Source organism: Ovis aries, chromosome 15 (genome assembly GCF_016772045.2).
Source record: "Ovis aries strain OAR_USU_Benz2616 breed Rambouillet chromosome 15, ARS-UI_Ramb_v3.0, whole genome shotgun sequence".
Lineage (NCBI taxonomy): Eukaryota > Metazoa > Chordata > Mammalia > Artiodactyla > Bovidae > Ovis > Ovis aries.
Genome location: NC_056068.1, coordinates 52,653,992 through 52,673,330, shown reverse-complemented (window position 1 = coordinate 52,673,330; position 19,339 = coordinate 52,653,992). Strand labels below are relative to the sequence as shown.

At 43.3% G+C, this 19,339-nt stretch overlaps 1 protein-coding gene across 2 annotated transcripts in view; it reads right to left on the bottom strand.

Annotated features, from left to right (window-relative positions):
* Nucleotides 1-11,280: 11,280 nt before the first annotated feature.
* The window catches only part of POLD3 (DNA polymerase delta 3, accessory subunit), a 44,474-nt gene continuing 36,415 nt past the window's right edge, over nt 11,281-19,339 (bottom strand). The window contains exons 11-13 of one of the 2 annotated variants that reach the window (XR_001020892.5): nt 17,570-17,648; nt 12,882-13,505; nt 11,281-12,342 (exon numbers count right to left, since the gene is read on the bottom strand). Coding sequence is in view for 1 of the 2 variants with exons in the window: in XM_004016320.6 (XP_004016369.1) it covers nt 13,303-13,505; nt 17,570-17,648 (282 nt within the window). In the remaining variant the exon portion in view is untranslated. Of the gene's footprint in view, nt 13,506-17,569; nt 17,649-19,339 lie in introns of both variants that reach the window. The other variant, XM_004016320.6, reaches the window with a different exon arrangement.

The following is a 19,339-nucleotide window of genomic DNA, read 5'->3' as shown; positions in this document are numbered from 1 at the left end:
AACAGATATTTCTCCAAAGACATTCAGATGGCTAACAAACACATGAAAATATTCTCAACATCGCTCATTATTAGAGAAAAGCAAATCAAAATCACAATGAGATATCACCTTATACCGGTCAGAATGGTCATCATCAAAAAGTCTATGAACAATAAATGCTGGAGAGGGTGTGGAGAAAAAGGGACACACTTGCACTGTTGGTGGGAATGTAAATTGATACAGCCACTATGGAACTTTATTCCTCAACTTGGCTTACCGATTTAGAAATTGGCATCACTTTATTCACTCCTCCTCTTGTGTATTCACTCATCAAGCATTTATGGAGGCCCATCATGTAGCCCCTCTGGAGGAGGGCATGGCAACCCACTCCAGTATTCTTGCCTGGAGAATCCCATGGACAAGAGGAGCCTGACAGGCTAGAGTCCATAGGGTTGCAAAGAGTCGGACCTGACTGAGTGGCTAAGCAAAGTGGAGCATAATGTAACAGGTGCTATGATCTAGCAGTGAGAAGGGTGTACATAGTCCTTGTCCTCATGAAATTTACCCTGCCTCCTTACCATATGCACCAAATCTCGACTTGAGGCCCCTTCTAATCGAGAAGTTTCATGGTGTCCTGTACTTCTCTCTCATAGCCCTTCTCTTAAATATTGTAATTATTATACTTCTTACCAACAGTCAACCCTCACTAGATTGTAAACTCTGTGGAGGCATGAACCACGTCATCCTGATCTTTAATATTTCCCCTCCCTAGCACCACATTAAACATTTGTTCAATCAACAGTAAATTGCTGAAAAGTCAGTTTGGCTCTGAAACATACCCAGAGCATAGTCTGTGCAGGGCCCTGTAGGAGACAAAAGCACAGGCCTCTCCCACCAGCCAAGTGCGGGTAGTGAGCACCAAGATCTCTGACTCTTGGGCCCATAACCCCACTCGGGAAGCCAACAAGCCCATGATGATACTCTCTCAAGTCTGCTGGCAGTGGTCACTCATGCTGATCTCCCCACAGACTCAGCTTCTACTAGTTTCCTTCCTTCCCAGTACTTTCTTTATGACTGTGCTGGGTCTTCATTGCTGCTTGTGGGCTTTCCCTAGTGGTGCAAGGTCTTTTCACTACAGTGACTTCTCTTGTTGCAGAGCATGGGCTGTAGGTATGGAGGCTTCAGAGTTGGACCATGTGGGCTCAGCAGTTGCAACTTACGGGCTCTAGAATGCAGATTCAGTAGTTATGGAGTACAGGCTTAGTTGCTCCACAGCATATGGGATCTTCCCTGACCAGGGATCAAACTCGTGTGCCCTGCGTTGGCAGGAAGATTCTTAACTGCTGGACCACCAGGGGAGTCCCTTCTTAGTACTTTTTTTGCCCTCAGTCCACAGGGTTCTATCAGCTTCACAGACCCCCCGCTTACATCTCCAGGAACCACACCGCATTCTAAGACGCAGCAGCCACACATCTGAGTACTCCCTGTCAGTGAATGACCAGACCCCATGTGAGGTACCTTTCAGCTTCCTCCTAGGCCTTGGGGAGTTGCGTGCTTCCTATAGCTGTTCCTGTTTCCTGTCCCTATAGCTATGGAGAGAGGAGTGGACTGAAAGGTCAAAGATGAAGTTCTGCCACTGACATGCCCAGTGGTCTTGATAAGTCACCTGGCCTCCCTAGGCCTGGTTCCTTATCTGCAAAATGGGGTGCTATCTGCCCACCTATCCTCGGATGTAAGGAAGGGGTACAGATTTCCCTTTTGACTGTACTTGGGCTCTCTCTGTAATGGCAGGTCTTGTCTTCCATGGTTTCCCTTTGCCTTTAGAGTGACACAGTCCTTTCCACAGTCACAGGCTTCTCAACAGTCTGGCTCAGCCTACCTCTCTGGCCTCAGCTTGGGTACAATCTTCCTGTCGATCACTGCACCCCAGCCACATTCCCCCACCAGGGCCTTCACGTGTGACTGAAATCCTTTAGCCGCTTTGCCTGGCCAACTCTTACTTATCTGTAAAGTCTGAGCTTAAATGTCATTCTTGCTGGGATAGCACCCTGGATGATCCCCAATATAGTTAGGCCCGTTATATCTTGTCACAGCGGCTTCTGCAGATCCTTTGCGGGGCTTATCACAGCAGTCCTTAAATACCTGTGCATGCCATAATTTATTTGGTTGCCTCTCCCTTTCAAAACTCTATGAGGGCAGGTTCTGTTTCTGACTCATTTGTGACTGTATATTTTCAGGGATTGGCAGAGTGCCCATCCCAGACACACAAGGTAACTTCAAATATACATATATATTTGGCTGCACCCAGTCTTAGTAGCAGTACATGGGATCTTCTGTCTTCATTGTGGCGTGTTTGGGTTCTTTAGTTACAGCATGTAGGACCTTTAGTTGCAGCATATGCAAACTCTTAGTTTTGGCATGTGGGATCCAGTTCCCTGACCAGGGATGGAACCCAGGCCCCATGCTTTGGGAGTGTGGAGTCTTAGCAACTGGACCACCAGGGAAATGCCAAAGTAACTTTTTTAAATGAATGAACTCTTATCTTAGAGCATCAGGGATAGAGATCTAATGGCTTCATTTTACAGCTGACAGAATGAAGGCCCAAGGAAGAGAAAATGATTTTTCCCAGATCTCATGGCCAGTGAGTAGAAGAGGTAGTTTTAAATTCATTAATTCAAGAAATCTTCTCTAAGACCCTACTATGTTCCAGGCACTGTCCTAGGTGCTGGAGATGGAACTATGGCCAAAGTAGGCCCTGACCTCCTAGGACTGACTACACTGTGGTGGAGGAGATAAGCAGAAAAACAAATAGCACTTATCATCATTTCAGGTGTTATATATCTGTGAGGAAAGAGGTGCTCTGAAGACAAAATCCCATAAGCAGCAAGGACTCAAACCCATGTTTTCTGCTTCCAAGTGCAGGCTCTTTCCACTACACCACGCTGCCTGCTCTAAGTAAACAAACAAAACCATAATTTATGAGGCTCCTTCAGCTGCCTGTGTGTGTGCTTGGTGGGGTGAAACCCTCATGAAGTCCATGAAAAAGGGCCAACATCATCAGAAGCAGCAGCTGACTGGCTTGCCTGCTAAAGCAGGTGTCCCGGCATTAGCCAGCCTGGCCTCTCCTGCCTTGAAACTTCACATCTGGCGCCCAAAGAGAGAGGGAGTGTGTTTAAATAAGACAGTTATTGACCAAGTGGATTGAGGAGGTTGGAGTTGGCTCATCTCTGGGAATGATGCAAACCACAAGGGGACAGTACTCAGGAGGCGGACAGAAAAAACAGATGGGCTCAAACTGCAGGCGTGACTATGAGCACCCCAGCCCCCATCACTGGGGGAGGCAGGAGGAGGCCTCTTTGCTGCCGAAGATCTGTTTACTTTTCACTTATAAAAGAGCCCTCTGATGCCTGTTTTTGGAGAAATAGAATGTGTACTCAGACCCCTGGCTTTCCTCTAAACTGTTGCAAGTAGAAGTGGGGTTGAAACAAGAGTTCAGAACATATGCAGAAGGATGTGTCAGCCCACTGAGAGGGACAGGTGCTGGTGGCTCAAGGATCGGACAGGTGAGCAGAATCGCAAGGCTGACCACTCAAACACTCCCTCCTCACTTCGGCAGAGCATCAGATGTGATAGGCCAATGTGTTGTCTATAACAAAGGTTAGTTGAAAAAGAAACAAATGAAGGATGACAACTCACTTTACTCACACAGGTAAGATTAAAGTCCAAAGCACTGCTTTGAAAATAATGATAATTATTTACTGACCAAACACTATGAACTGGACACTTCCTGGTCTCTCATCCTCATACTCATCTGCTCGTAGATACTGATATTATCTTCATCTTACAGATGAGCAAATCAAGGCTCAGGGAAGTTCAGTGACTTCTGAAAATTCACACTGGTAGTGAATGGGCATTCAGCTCCAGTCTGTCTCAACTCTAAAATCCAAGTACTTTCTATTAATACAAAACCAAGAAGTGACATCCACTTGCTTGAAAGCAAAAAGTGACGCTTTCTAGCTGCTCGGCTGCTTCTAATGTGTCATTGGCTAAGAAGTTATGCAACTCAAGCTGTGAGTTACACACAATTCTAAGTAAGGGTGGAGGCTTTACGCAAAGGCTTCAGGATAGCTGGTCCCTTATTTTAGGGTAAACCTAGGAGTTTGCAGCCAAAAGTCCCCACTGCTAGAGTAGAAGCCTATCACTGTCCAGTCCCAAGCATAATGGCTGTTCAGGGAGCACCTGATGAGAACCCTCATTACAATATGAAAGATGGCTTACTGTGTTCCACGCCACTGGGAAAGAACTCAGGAGAGGATGGTGATGGGATCCTCAGTCTGCCCCTCAAACCCCAACTCTGCCAAGGCTAGTCAGGTAGCCTCTCTTCATTTCTTAATTCATAAAATTGGGCTGATATCTCCACTTCACAAAATTATGAGTAAATGATAAAGTATATGAAAGCACCTGGTGTGTAATAGGTGTACAATAAATACAACCTTGTCATATTTATTCATTATTCATAGGAGATGAGTTTAGTTGACCAGTCTGGGACTGTGGGTCATTTTGGCCCAGAAAATTCCAGGGAGATACAGTCAGTTCCAGGTCTAAATCAGAGTGTGTGTTCGTGCGTCAGAGAATGGCCTACATGGTTCCTTAGTGGAACTGTGGAACCAATCCCATCTCCATGGTTTAACGAGGACCATGGCTCAGGCAAAAGCCAGAGGATTTCCAAGCATGAGATGACCCAGCAAAAGGCTACCCAGGCCACATTTGAAGTCACCCCAATCCTCTCCTGTCCTGAGTTTCCAAGGGGATCACAGAAATTTGCCTAAAACTGAACTAAATCCAATTTCATATTATGTTCATCTGGTTGTTCTATCTCAAGATACAGGTGCAGTTTGGCTTTGATTTGTGACCTATTTCAGATTGGTGATTCTCTCTTCAGGCTACAAAAGGCGATTTTTTTTAATGTACGAATCTCAGATGTTACAATTTATCAATGGCTTTCTACTGCCTGTAAAGTCTAGACCACTTAGCAAGCCTCTGTGATGTGGCCCCTGCCTACTTGTCTCAAAGCCCCCTATTCCTTCCCTCGCTGAACCACGTGTGTCTGTGTTCTCAGCCACATCTGGCCCTTTGCGGCTCCATTAACGCTCTGTGCTCTCTCACGTCTATGCCTCTTATGTAATATGTCCTGTTCCTTTCACCTGCGGTGCCCTTCACTTTCCCAGTTGACAAACTTTTATTCTTAGTTTAAGAACTTCATCCCATGAACCCTTAATCCCTAAGGCAGTCACAGACAACCCTTCTCTGGGCCCACACCGACTGTGGGCACATCCTTCCTTTACGCAGCGGAGGGAGGACATGACACAATGGAAAGAAAATAGGTTTCAAGTCAGAAAGCCTAGAATTTAAACTCCGGCCCTCCTCCGGGCCAGCTGGAGAGATGTAGCCTTCCAGCCTAATGCATGGTCCACTCATGTAGTTCCCCTGACATAAAGACAGATGCAGGGACTGTAGCCAAAAGATTTAGTGACCTGAACCACCAGTAAGGTCATCTGTATCTGACAATTCGGAAGTTGTAATTCATTTTACTCCTTTTGTCCCAGCCTCCACATTGGCCCACACATCCATCTGACAGGGTCAGCTTCCTATACAGATCTGCTAATCGCAGTCACTCAAGTATTCTAGTTCCTCCAATTTTTCATTATAAATTTATTATTGAAAACAAATGCATCTCACCTCTGCCACTTACTGGCCAAATCATTTAAACTCTGAGCCTCTGTATTATTTGTTGATGAAAAGTGTGGTGAGGATTAAAGAAAATAGATCTAGCACAAATTCTGGCCCACAGTAAGCACTGCTGCTGCTGCTAAGTCGCTTCAGTCGTGTCCGACTCTGTGTGACCCCATGGATGGCAGCCCACTAGGCTCCCCTGTCCCTGGGATTCTCCAGGCAAGAATACTGGAGTGGGTTGCCATTTCCTTCTCCAATGCATGAAAATGAAAAGTGAAAGTGAGGTCGCCCAGTCGTGTCCGACTCTTAGCGACCCCATGGACTGCAGCCCACCAGGCTCCTCCATCCATGGGATTTTCCAGTCAAGAGTACTGGAGTGGGGTACCATTGCCATCTCTGACAGCAAGCACTAGTGTTTTATCATTATAGCACATTTTAACTATTTGTCTATGTCTCTCCCTCCACTAATTCCTCAAGGGTAGGAAATTCATCTTTGTATCCCCAGCATCTAGCACATAGTAAACTTTTGACAGAAGTCTGTGAGATGCACAAAACATACATGTTTGGCCTTTACAATGACTTTCAGTTCCAGGAAGCAGAGAACTTGTCATGTGCTTTTGTCTTTCATAGCAGCCACCGTGACTGCTGGGCAAATCGGTAAGCATTCATTCAAGGCACATTCATGAGAAGACCAACACATTCTTCTTAGCAGTTGCTCTACAGTGGAAAAGTTACATGATGTGAAGTATGAAGACCTTGGTTCTAGCCTTAGTCCACCTCCTTACTGGGAGGGGGTTAAGCATACTTGATAAATGACCTGGGCTTGTTTTCTGCAAAACAGGGGAGAGAAAAATCTTGAGGTTTATCACAAGGGTTGAAATAAGGTCAAGTGAAGCAACACAAAAAGGTGGAATATAACTTAACAGGGACAAGGGAAACTCTCCTATCAGGCTTCATGGTTTCAGGAAAATGGTTCTGCTTCTTGTACCTCCTATACCAGGAGAGGCTAAAAAAAGAAGGAAAAAAAAAAAAAACCCACAATACCAGATTATGCTGTTTATGTAATCATCACATATCTTTTAGGAAAACCTGGTTTGGGGAAGACTCCCTTGGTCTAATCCAGAGCCATCAGAGGCTAACAAGTGTCCTGAAGCCACTTTACTATCTGTGAACTCAATATGGCTTCAATAGGGCAAAAAATTGCCAAATTTCTTGATTTTCTTACAGAGGTTAAGTTAAAGGCAAGGCCAAGAATTGGACAATCTTTTCCAAGGAAAAATAGTGTTCTTGATTTAGACTAAAAGCAACTAAATGGATTACTTAGCAAACTATGTTCTATTTAGAAGAATTTCCTGATGATCTAAAAATTAATCATAAAATTTTATTCTAGCTTCTCTTTAAATTCTTCCCAACAGTTATTAGTTTACTTGTCTAACTATGTAATTTAGTAAGTATGGTATACTGAACATAATTGAATCTTTGTTTATGGATTCAAGACCACTTGGCAGGAATGCTGTAGAGAAGACTCAGGCAGAAGATGGGTGGTTGAGTTGGATAAACAGTAAGATCGCCTTCAAATCTGACAGCCTGGGATCTGAACAACCTAGCTGTATTGTCATTTGTAAAAATGCACATGACTCATAATCAGGCAGTATGGAAGTGTGAGCTAATATAGAGCCAACAGCGGTACAGCATAGGGTTAAGGCTGCAGGCATTGAAGCCAGATTGTCACAACCGATAGCCTGCCTGTCACTTGCTGACTCTGTGATTTCGAACAAGTTGTGTTATTTCTGTTTCAGTTTCTCATGTGTAAAATGGGAATAAAAGAAAGAAAAAAAAAAGTACTTGTCTCTTAGGGTTGCTGTAAGGATTAAGAATTAATATATCTGGGAGGAAGAGGCAAGATAGGAATAGGCGATTAAAAGGTACAGACTACTAATATAAAATAAATAAGCCGAAAGGATTTACAACACAGGGAATATAGTAAATATTTTATAATAACTATAAACTATAACTTTTTAAAATTGTGAATTACTATATTGTATACTTAATATTATATATCAACTATACCTCAATTAAAAAAAAAACCTAATACATTCAACATTCTTGGAACAGTACCTGCCACACAGTAGGTATCCTGTTTTGTGTTAGCTAAAGTGGAAGTGAAAGTTGCTCAGTCATGTCCGACTCTTTGCGACCCCATGGATTATACAGTCCATGGAATTCTCCAGAATACTGGAGTGGGAGCCATTCCCTTCTCCAGGGGATCTTCCCAACCCAGGTTTTCATTGCAGACTCTTTACCAGCTGAGCCACTAGGGAAGCCCTTGTGTTAGCTAAATATATGTCAAAACAGGGCTTCCCAGGTGGTGCCAGTGGTAAAGAACCTGCCTGCCAATGCAGGAGACCTAAGAGACGCTGGTTTGATTCCTGGGTCAGGAAGGTCCCCTAGAGAAGGAAATGGCAACCCAATCCAGTATTCTTGCCTGGAGAATCCCATGGACAGAGGAGCCTGGCGGGCTACACTCCGTAGCCTTGGAAAGAATCTGACACAACTGAAGCGACTTAGCACAGCATGCATGTCAAAATACTAGGGACTAACTGCCCATGCATCATTTCATTAGAGCCTGAAAACAGCCCTTTAGGGTAGATGGTATAGCTCATTCTAAAGATGAAGAAACAAACAAAAAAATAAATAAAGATGAAGAAACAAGTTCTTGGAAGATGAGTACCTCACTTGATGTCAGTGCCTGGCACAGGGTTTGAATCCAGAGCCCACTGCCTCCCAACTTGTGTTTCTTCCATCACAGCTCTCTGCTTCCCCAGTATGTCAAAATTGTGTGTGCAAAACTGAGTTGAATTTACACTGATCCAATATATGTAGATCCTGCCTTTTGGAATAACCCTGGGCACATGTTTGCTATCTTGTCAATATTCTCATTTTTAAGGTAGGGCAGAAATAACCCCAGTAAGGATTCACTTTATCATGGTTTACTTACACTGTGATTATGTAAATAGTCATGTTCAAATAGCTAGATAAAAATCCACTAAAATGGTGAACCTCCCTTAGCCTGTTTCTTGTCTTAAATCCTTTGTTATTCTTTACATGGGACTATAAATTTTGCCCATTATGATTATCCCGGTTCTCTTCTGAATTAAGTCCCTCTTGCCCCTCACCTAAGCACCATCTCAGCTGCTATACAATGCTATTTAGTGTGCGTGTGCTCCACTCCAAAATGCTAACCTCTGAGCTCTTGCAATCCCTCAAGTGCCTTATCTAGGACTAAATATAACTAGTATTCAACAACTCCTTGACCCTTTGGATTTGAATGACCCAAGGTAGATGCTGAACAATGTGATTTTTTCCCATTCTTCAAGAGCAGTTCAGTAGAAGACATAAGAACCTTGAGGAAGCAAGCCTAAAGGACTGAAAAAAAGACTAGCTGTGAAGAACTTTTAGTGTTAAAAAGAAAGGCGGGGGGAGCCAAAGTGAAGCCTCAAAAAACAAGAAGTCTGGCAAAAAGCAAATGAGAAAAAAGAAGGGCAGAGGTGGTGGAGGAGCCAGACGATAGTTAGGGGTTGAAATGAAGGGGAATTCTAGAGTTAAGGTGGGTTTGGATCAGAAGCCTTCCCAAGTTTCTCAGGCTCAAGAGCCTGGGTGGCAATCTGTGGGTGGCCCACACTTAAGAACACACGAAAAAAAACTGGACACAGATACAAGTGGTGAGAAGTGTCAAGCAGCAGGGAGTGGCAAGAGTCAATCCTAAATGCAGTCATTTGGGTACAATGTGCCCTTCAGAGAGGGCATGGTGACAACATGGGCTGATTTACAGAGCCGCCAGGGTAATAATTCAGAAAGCAATACTGCCTTTTCCCAACAAAACGAGGCAGCCCCAGAATGTTTCATGGTGGTAAAAAGCTGCATGACAGCATACTGAGGTCCCAGAACCAATGAAAGGAGACAAGTTTACCAAAACGAGTCTTGACACAGAGTACGTTTCTGGCAAATATGTTATTATGCACTCACCCTACTCAGGTCCTGGAGCAACTATTTCATTTCCTTATATGGCCCTTCTCTTCAGCTCTCTCCTGTATAATAACTAATGTCTTCTTAGAGAAACAAAGAAAAGGAATAGAACTGTTCCACTCGTCCTCTGTTTTTCAGGGAAATGAGCAGAGGCACATATCACTGAGACGTCAGAGGAGAACTACCAGTTTTTTAAAATCACTTTTTGAAAACTTGAAATCACTTCTGCTAGAGAAAGCTGTGTTGATGCAGGAAGACAAGGGAAAATACTGCAACTGCCTATCCTGACTGCCAGAATTAAGCAGTCTTACTTTAACCAGGACATTTTTAATTCCATTAGAACTTTAAATACCACTAGAACTAAGATACAATGTGTGAGCATGAGCAGAAACACTCCCTATATGGCACACAAAATCAAAGAAAATGCCAGCTGTCATGCTTAAATAAAAATCAACTTCTAATGTTCCTCTTCTTCTTAAAATTCTTCAGGTGGCCCCCACAGTTTTCAAATAAAATCCAAATTCCTTAGCAAGACCCCGACTTCACTTCTTGGTGTATTTTCCTCCCTATCCCAAGTTCTAACAGTTCCTTTCCCCCTAAAAGTCATGTTCCTCTGCCTGGAAAAATCCTTTCATCTTTGCTCGGTAGACTCCTACTCATCCTTCAGAAAAACTGCTTAGTTTTCTCTCTTTTGGGAAGACTTCCCCAACACCCACCCTCCCATGGGCTCTCAGAAGACCCTGTGCTCATTTACGATTGCACACACCATGTGATGCTACAATTTCATTTTGCTTCCTCGTTTCTTCTACTAGTTCCTGAGGACAACTAGTAGAAGAAACTAGGATTTCTATAGAATTTCTAGGATTCTATATTCCAGTGGTCACGACAGACGCCTGACATGATGCACAATGTTTTCATGAATAGTAAAGATAGTCATTTGTGAATCTTACTTTCTCTCAGTAGGAAAATACACCCTTCTAAAACCTTGCATAAAACACTATAACAATCTTCCTTCCCTCTTTGACTACATCTACAGCCGGAATGATGATTTTGAAAGAGTGTAACATCTGGGTCATATCCTCGATAACATTTCAGGAAGCTGGTGGCTAATTGCATCATTTATGACATCAGGAAGGAAGCCATCGTTTGCAAAGCACCTACGTGTTCTGAATTTATTCCGTGTATAAATTACTTCACTCTTGACAATCCATGGTAACTTGTCTGAGCTCTAGTTTGATAAAGAACCTGAGGTTTAGAAATCTGCCCATGGTCATACAGCCAGCAAGTGGTGAAGCCAGACTACAATGTGCAGGATCAGGACAAGATTTCCTTCTGAAGGAACTAAAAAATGAAGTTGGCTGAAACTAAGATTTCCCACAGGGCTGAAAAGTGATGAAGACAGCAAATAACTTGTCCATCTCAGACTATGGGTATGCTATTTTAACAATATAAACTGAAAACCAGCCTTCTTCCTGTTCAGAGTTTGAATAATTGCATACACTCTTGCTGTCCTGTCAAATAACAGACTCATCAGACATTCAGTTTGAAGCACTGTTTTAAAACAACTTCTCAAATTTATTTAACTCATGTGAATAACATGGTAGGTTTGTTTTTTTTTTTTTACAAAAAGAAAAAAACAGCCAGTACTTACTACTTACCAAGCCTTACAGACGGCTCAGAGTGTAGGCAGCGTACTGGGCACAGTGATCACAGGATTTGCATTATCCTTGCAAAGACAGAACTCCACCAGCACCAGAGTTTTCCAATTCGAAATGTGATTTTATTAGAGATCCCAATGTAATTTTTTAAAAAACGATTAGATTGTTGCTTTTTTAATTTTCCATTTCTAGTTAGAAAAATGACTAGAGGCAATGACAAAAATAACCATTTAAAAGGGATTTCTCTCCAGATATTTTTTTTGTAAAGGTTTAAGTTCAGCCTTTCCAGCCTTCTCTCTGTCCTTTTACGTTTTAAAAAGAAAGGGGTTTGGAATACATCAACCTTTACTCAGCTTGCTCACAAAGCCTCTGTCTTCTCAAGTTGTAGACATATCGCCAGGACTCATCTCCCAAACCTCTGGTTTTAATCAAGTCCATGGGGTGCCTGGCTGGAGGGGCCTGGGTGACAGTTGCTTAAAGAAGCTCCTATTAATTCAAGGTCAGTCACAAACCTAACCTTAAACGGTAGATGGCTGACTGCATCACTTACGACATACACCAGGCGAAGGTGGATGGAGCAAGAGGCAAGTCAGACATCCCTCCTCTGTTAGTCATGAGTCAGGCCAGCAGCTGAGCCTGTGTTCCTTTCCTCTCCTCGGAGCTCACTGCGCAAGGTCAACCACACCACCTCATCCCCCAAGCTCACTGTCCAGCCATACAGGAAGGTGCTTCCAAGTTTTCACCAGAATAAATTATTTTCCACGAATAAAAAATGAAAATGTTTAGAGGTACCAATGACTTGGCTCTCTCCAGCTCTCCTTGGGGAAGCTCTACTTTTAAGCACGTGGGGAGTTAACATCACAGAGGAGCGACACTGGCAGCCAAGGTGCTTTGCTTCTTCCTCATTACCTTTCTGGAAAGCTGCTGTTTCTAACATTCAGGTTGCCTGAAAAGGAGAAATTGTACTTACTGTTGCACACTGTGTGTAAGAAGGGACTTCTCTTTTTAGCCTTCATTTCACTGTGTGGGCTTCCCTCTCTAGGTCTTGAGAGTGGGAAAGGGAGAGTGGAGAGGAGACAGAAATCACAAAGAGCAATAAACAGCACACCCTAAGTCAGCAACATGACAAGTCCTCTAATATCATCAGTGCTGACTCTACGTAAGTCCTGGTGGGGTTGAATACATCATTACTTTCCATTTGTGCTCTGCCTCAGGCTTTTCCCTAACCACTAATTGCGAGTAAAGGTCTAAGAGTAAGAGCTTTTGTGAAAGGGCTAGAACACAAGTAACATGCAGGTCTGTGGCCAGGTGTGTCAGTGTACTTTATAATGGAGGAAAAGAGGAGTACAGGCAGATTTTTGTTTCAGCCTTAGTCCAAGATTTAAAAGACTTACAGAAAATACTTCACACAGAAGGGTGGTAGTGGGGAAGGGAGGGTGGGGGAATGACAGACACACCCAGTAAAATTCAGGGATAAAAGAATACCTGCACAAGTCCGCGGAATACAAAAGAACAAGGAGGATCACTTCCTGAGCCATACATGGATGGGTAAGGGCGAAGGATGGGTAGGCCACAGTGGATTAGCCACTAGTGGCTTCAGTGATAATTCAGAAACCTGTTCCAATATATTTCTGCAGTGAAATCTTCTCCTGGACAGGTCAAAATTGTGCTTAAAAATATGTCATTAGAAGGTAACAGCTTTTCAAATATTCTTTTGCCTCTTGCGTCCAGGTGATTTCTTTTTTGTTGAAAACCAGAAGCCATATAAACCTTACAGGGTGGAAGAACAGTCTTTTGACACAGGCGAGGCGAGGCGCTGGATGAACTTACACAGTAAGTGAGAGTCTGTGCGTCCTGGGCTTGTCCCTTGACCACACCACATCTCCGACCTAACAGAGATGGCAGTTCACTTTCTCTGGAAGAAGCCAGTAATGGCCGCTTGTCTGTTGGCTTTGCCCATAGCAGCAGTTCCCTTCTTTGGGCCCTTTCGTTCCTCTTTGGGTTCCTTTTTCACAGCCATGGCAGGAGGCCTATGGACAGAGGAAGTCTTCATCTTAAGCTCTTCTTCACTATCTGTGCAGGATTCACTCTCGTAGACTTTCTCAGTCACTGGTGGAACGAGGGGAAAAACAGGATATGCGTGGGTTAGGTCATTTAGAACACTGCTCTCTCGAGAGACTAAGCTGTCTGGTTCACCCTGATCCCCTCAGCCCCACTGACCGAGGGAGGTGTGCTCACCGATCACCACAGCTTAATACTGCTGGGAGATCAGATCCCACCTCAGGTAGGAGGCAGTATCTTGAGCTCACAGCCTCGAGCTGTGGCTCAAAATCATCATTACCCCTATTCTGTCACTGCTGTGTCCCATGACTTTGAGTGGGCCCATATCATTTGGCTGCCCAAATCCTGCATTTGGGCCTTGGTCTGTGCCAGCTAACTGGCTGAACTCTGCATCAGAACCGTCTGCTTCCGGTCTCAAACACTTGCTTCTACCTCCACGCTCTCACTGACTTCTTAGTCTCACCTCCTGACCCACAGTGCTGCCATCGCCACCTCTGGTTTTCCTGCTCTTAATCTCGTTCCACCCGCTAGTCCCTGTCCTGCCTAGCTAGGCTCACTGCCATGGTACCTCCTGGCTAGCCCTGCCCTGGTGTCACCGAGGGTCCGCATGTCCTAAGTACAGAGAACTGGAGATTAGTTAGTCCCTCCCTTGTTCAGTTCTTGGTTCTCAGTGACCCAAGAGTTAGAAGTGGCCTGCATCGTGAAGATACTATCTCAGGCAAACTCAGTCAGATGGCAAACCTGATAGTTTTAAGGAAAGAGGATGATAAAATGAGAAAGTTAACAGTGCTTTTACTCCTCATAGGCCAAGGGCATAGTTTGCCTTTTCTCCTACCAAAATATTCACTGAATTCTTCCCACAGGAAACTTGAAAAAAATTTACATGAGTGAGGCGTCACTATAAGGAAGCCCCACAGGGCACAGGCACAGACAATGGCTTCCAACAATGATGTTCTGGAACCCACGAGGTTCTTCAGTGCTACTGCAGTGTACACGGCTACCACAAGGAACAGCACAATGCCACCCTCCTGTGACTTCAGAGAGATCAGCAGCTCCACAACCAACATCATCTAAGCCCTTTCTCAGCAAATGACGAGAAATGGAGAACACCTTTTCTTAGCGGAAGAGAGTAACCTAATATGCATAATAAATATTCAAATGAGCAAACTGAAAGGTATTTTTTTCCCATTAAGGAACAGTGATAGTTTCAAGCTCTCAATTATTGATCATTTCTTTCAAATAAAATATGTCAGTCAAACTGTTCTCCAGGGATAGGCTTTGGCATCAAATACACCTGTGTTCTAATACCTAGTCTGTCACTTACCTAACCTTAAATTTTAACGTGTATCAGAATTACTTGAAGTTTTGTTTAAGCATGGATGGCTGGGCTTTATTTCCAGAGTTTTTAGATTCAGTAGGTCTGGGGCAGACCTGAGAATTTGCTTTCTAACATGTTCCCAGGTGATGCTGACATGCCGCTGGTCTGGGGACCACACCTTGAGAATCACTGTTCGTTGCTTCCCTGTAAAAGGTCATCTGCTGCCTCAGAGAAAGTACAAATACATCCAGTAATCTCTGGCAAGCTCTCTTTAATGCTGTATTTCCCCTCACAATTGGCCATGCTGCAGATCAACTGGCTCAAGGTTGGAGTATTCCTTCACCTTATCCATCTACTCTTATTAAGGCTGCATAATTAATGGTTGTCCTCCCGCCCCCACCCCGCAAGAGTTCCTAGGATTTATCATTACTTTCAAGAGCCTAGAATTCACTTTGGCTGACTCCTGCCAACTTGGAGGCTAAATAAACACTAGAAAGTTTAAAATATATACTGAGCATTCTTGGAGGCCTTAAGGCTTCCCAGACCAGAGGCATTAGCATCTCCCATGAGCTTATCAGAAATTCAGAATCTCAAGTCCTACCCCCAGGGCCTACTGAATCAGAATTTGAAATGTGGCAAGATCTTCAAGTAATGTATATACTCAGCAAAATGTAAGAAATGTTGCTCTCAGATTATTTAGAAAACGTCCATGGTAGACCTATAGTGCAACAACTATGATTGCAGAACATCATCCCCATTCTGATGCCAAAGTACTATATAACTGGATTTTGGAACAAAATTATGAGCTGTTATTTACTCAATATCTCAAATCAGGCCATACAGAAAAGACAAGAATTACTACAAAACTTGCTCCTCCATAAGCTATATTCTGTATTAAACTGGTGGCATGTCTATAATATTAAACTTCAGCATCAATTAGCTCATTATTTCATGACTAACCACTGGCTGTCTCATTGCCAATTCTATCCAATCCATTGCTTAAAGGAGTTAAAAATCAGTCAGGGCAGCATCAACAGAATTTCTTAAGCAGAACACTTGGTATAGCCCTTAAGAGCTAAAAGGAGCATTTCTATATTCAAAGCTGTAGCTACTTCAAACTACAGAACAAAGGAGATTTCAACTTAAAAATACAGGACCTTTATTTTAGCTGAACAACATGCCACTTTTCTGGGCTGCCATAAAAAAAAAAAAAAAAAAGGCCCAGTTTGTGGGGGTAACAGAATTCTTTTCCACTCAACTGTTTTGCTCTTATAAATCTACCCTGTCCAGAAGTCTACCCCACACATATCTCAGGGGCCCAACTCCCCAGTCCCTGCAGTGAACTTACAGAAAGGGAAAGATCAGCTTTTTAAATCTACAGAATAACTGCTATCCAGCACAGGACAGGACAAGCCCCCTGAGTTGGTACATTTGGAACAGTCTGAGCACAGAGAGGAAAGCAGAACTCTTTTGTTGGTTACAGGAGCCAAGATTCATTAAGCTGAGCTTGGAATAAAAACTTTTCAAAAAAAAAATGTGCTATGTGAGCACAGTTTTCATTGTTGCATCCAAGGCTCTTAATAGTCCTGTCTGGAGACAGGAGTACAAAAAAGTTCACATCCCATACCTGGCCAAAACTTGAGAACTGGGTTTTGAACAAAGCAATATGTATTTAGCCACAAATTCCCAATGAACTCTCATAAAGGTATTTTTGATGCTTTTCTTTTGGGGTAGCAGGAGGAGAAAACTAGCACTGATGCTTCTGTCCTCAAATTTAAAATGAAAATGAATTTAAAAATTCAATAGTAAATACATAAATTACCACTAACAGTCAAACCAAGAGACCTGAAATTCATGACTAGAAGACTGAAAGCAAAAACAAATAAAACAAGACTAAAGTCCAGAATTCACAGGCTCACGAGAAAGTTGGCACTGCAAAGACAAAAATCTCCTGTGTAAGGAATTTTACTCCCCAAGCATATGCACAGCGAAAATGGCAGAGGCCTTTTCAGATGAGTGAGGTAGGGAACCCGAGAGGCTCAAGATTGATGAGATGTCTTCACTAGTTTTAACAACCACACTGTTTGGAAAAGTTGATTCTTCATAGTCAATTAAACCTTTTTAAGACAAAAATGTGAACCAGAAAAGGAAAATCAAGAAACGGAAAAAATACTTCTCTACAAGAGCTGAGGTGTGGCAGGTGCCACAGGAAAAAAGAAATGACACTTAAGGGCCATCTCACTAACAACAGGTTGAAGAGCCTAAACCCACAAGTCTTCACAAACACAAAAGGTAGTACCAGGATTTGAACATTTCATCGGGACTCAAGTGATGACTCAAAGCCCGAATACTATTTTCCCTCTAGATCTCTGTAAAAGGTACATGCTTTTATCTAACATGACTTACAAAACAGGAAACACACAGGAAGTGATATGAAAGTCATACCCCTCTAAAGAACAAATGGGACAAAATACGAAGAGGACTCCTGACACTCTCTTCAGGGTGTCATCTGCAGGAGCCTCTTTTCCACAGTTCAAATGTATAAAATAAACGTTCTAAACAACCCCACCTGTTTCTCAGAGTCTTTGATAATACTTTTATCCGAGATCTTGAGTGTACCAACCAAACAGGAAGCAGGTACTCTGTAGTTGCAGCGTTCCCCGTACTCAGCCACTCAGTGTGGGCCACAACCAAGCAGCCAGCATCACATGGGCATGAGGCACCCTGCTCTGTGAGGGATTAAGGTGCTCTCTACGGTCATAACTCTATCCCTGGAGCCAAAATTTTTTCTTACCCATGCAGCCCTCCTCATCTGTAAAGGTTTTAGATTTCAGCACACGTTTTCGTTTTCTTTTGTTTTCTCCATCGGAGCCCTAAAGGGTCACAGGAAGATCAGAGGATACAACGTTAAACTAACCAGTCAAGCTGTAGAGAAGAATAACAAAAACTTTTTTATCTTTTAACAATCACCCTCCAATATTTTATGAGGATAACAAGTTACACAAGGCATCTACAAATTTCCCTTTAGGGGACCAGCTCAACCACAGACAAGTTATGCTTATTGATACCTCATTGTGAGAAGAGAAGCAGCATGTTGAGCAAAGAACTGTGTTCATTCAGTCAACAAACTTTTGTTGGAGAGAGTAGGCACCATGGTTAAAAAGACCAATAGGACAATGGCCTTAGTTGGAGGAGAGAGACAAGGAAAACAGACCACTGTGATAAGGGCTTTAATGGAAGGCCACAGCAGATACTAGAAGCGCCCAGAGAAGCCCCCTAGACTGCAGGTCTCCAAGGCATCCACCCTTGCTGTGGATACCTGCTAGTTCAGCCTCGACACTGCAGCATTACAACTGTCTAACTTAGTATCAAAAAGATTTTACTTATACCAACTTCTTTTTCTCTCCACTGGTCTTTCACTCCGTTTTCTTTTAAGCTAATGAGGAATTTAGTGCAAAATTTAAATGACAGTCAATGAATTAAGGAAAACTAATAACCACCCTTACGGCAGAAAGTGAAGAGGAACTCAAAAGCCTCTTGATGAAAGTGAAAGAGGAGAGTGAAAAAGATGGCCTAAAGCTCAACATTCAGAAAACGAAGATCATGGCATCCGGTCCCATCACTTCATGGGAAATAGATAGGGAAACAGTGGAAACAGTGTCAGACTTTATTTTTTTGGGTTCCAAAATCACTGCAGATGGTGACTGCAGCCATGAAATTAAAAGACGCTTACTGCTTGGAAGGAAAGTTATGACCAACCTAGACAGCATATTAAAAAGCAGAGACATTACTTTGCTGACAAAGGTCCATCTAGTCAAGACTATGGTTTTTCCAATAGTCATGTATGGATGTGAGAGTTGGACTGTGAAGAAAGCTGAGCGCCGAAGAATTGATGCTTTTGAACTGTGGTGTTGGAGAAGACTCTTGAGAGTCCCATGGACTGCAAGGAGATCCAACCAGTCCATTCTATAGGAGATCAGTCCTGGGTGTTCTTTGGAAGGAATGATGCTAAAGCTGAAACTCCAGTACTTTGGCCACCTCATGCGATGAGGTGACTCATCGGAAAAGATTCTGATGCTGAGAGGGATTGGGGGCAGGAGGAGAAGGGGACGATCACTGACTCGATGGATGTGAGTCTGAGTGAACTCTGGGAGTTGGTGATGGACAGGGAGGCCTGGCGTGCTGCAATTCATGGGGTCGCAATGAGTCGGACACGACTGAGCGACTGAACTGAACTGAATAATCATAAACATTATTTATACTCAAAGATGCAGACAAGACCCAGCTGAAGATTACTGAAAACTGTATTCCCCCATCTGCAGCCCTTTTCTAGAAGAGCAACAAACACGCATAAGTTGTTTGTTCTACTCTTTCACAAACTCTGCTACACTTAACTGTGCACAACGCCAACAGAAGCTGGACAGCACAGCTGCTCTGAAACTGGAAGTCATGAAACACTAAAGAGCCCCCAGGATTGACCTCGGCTACATTCCTGAGATGATGCCCTACGGCTAAACTTGCCCCACCTGTGAGAAGAGAGGGAATGCCCATCCTGTACCACCTA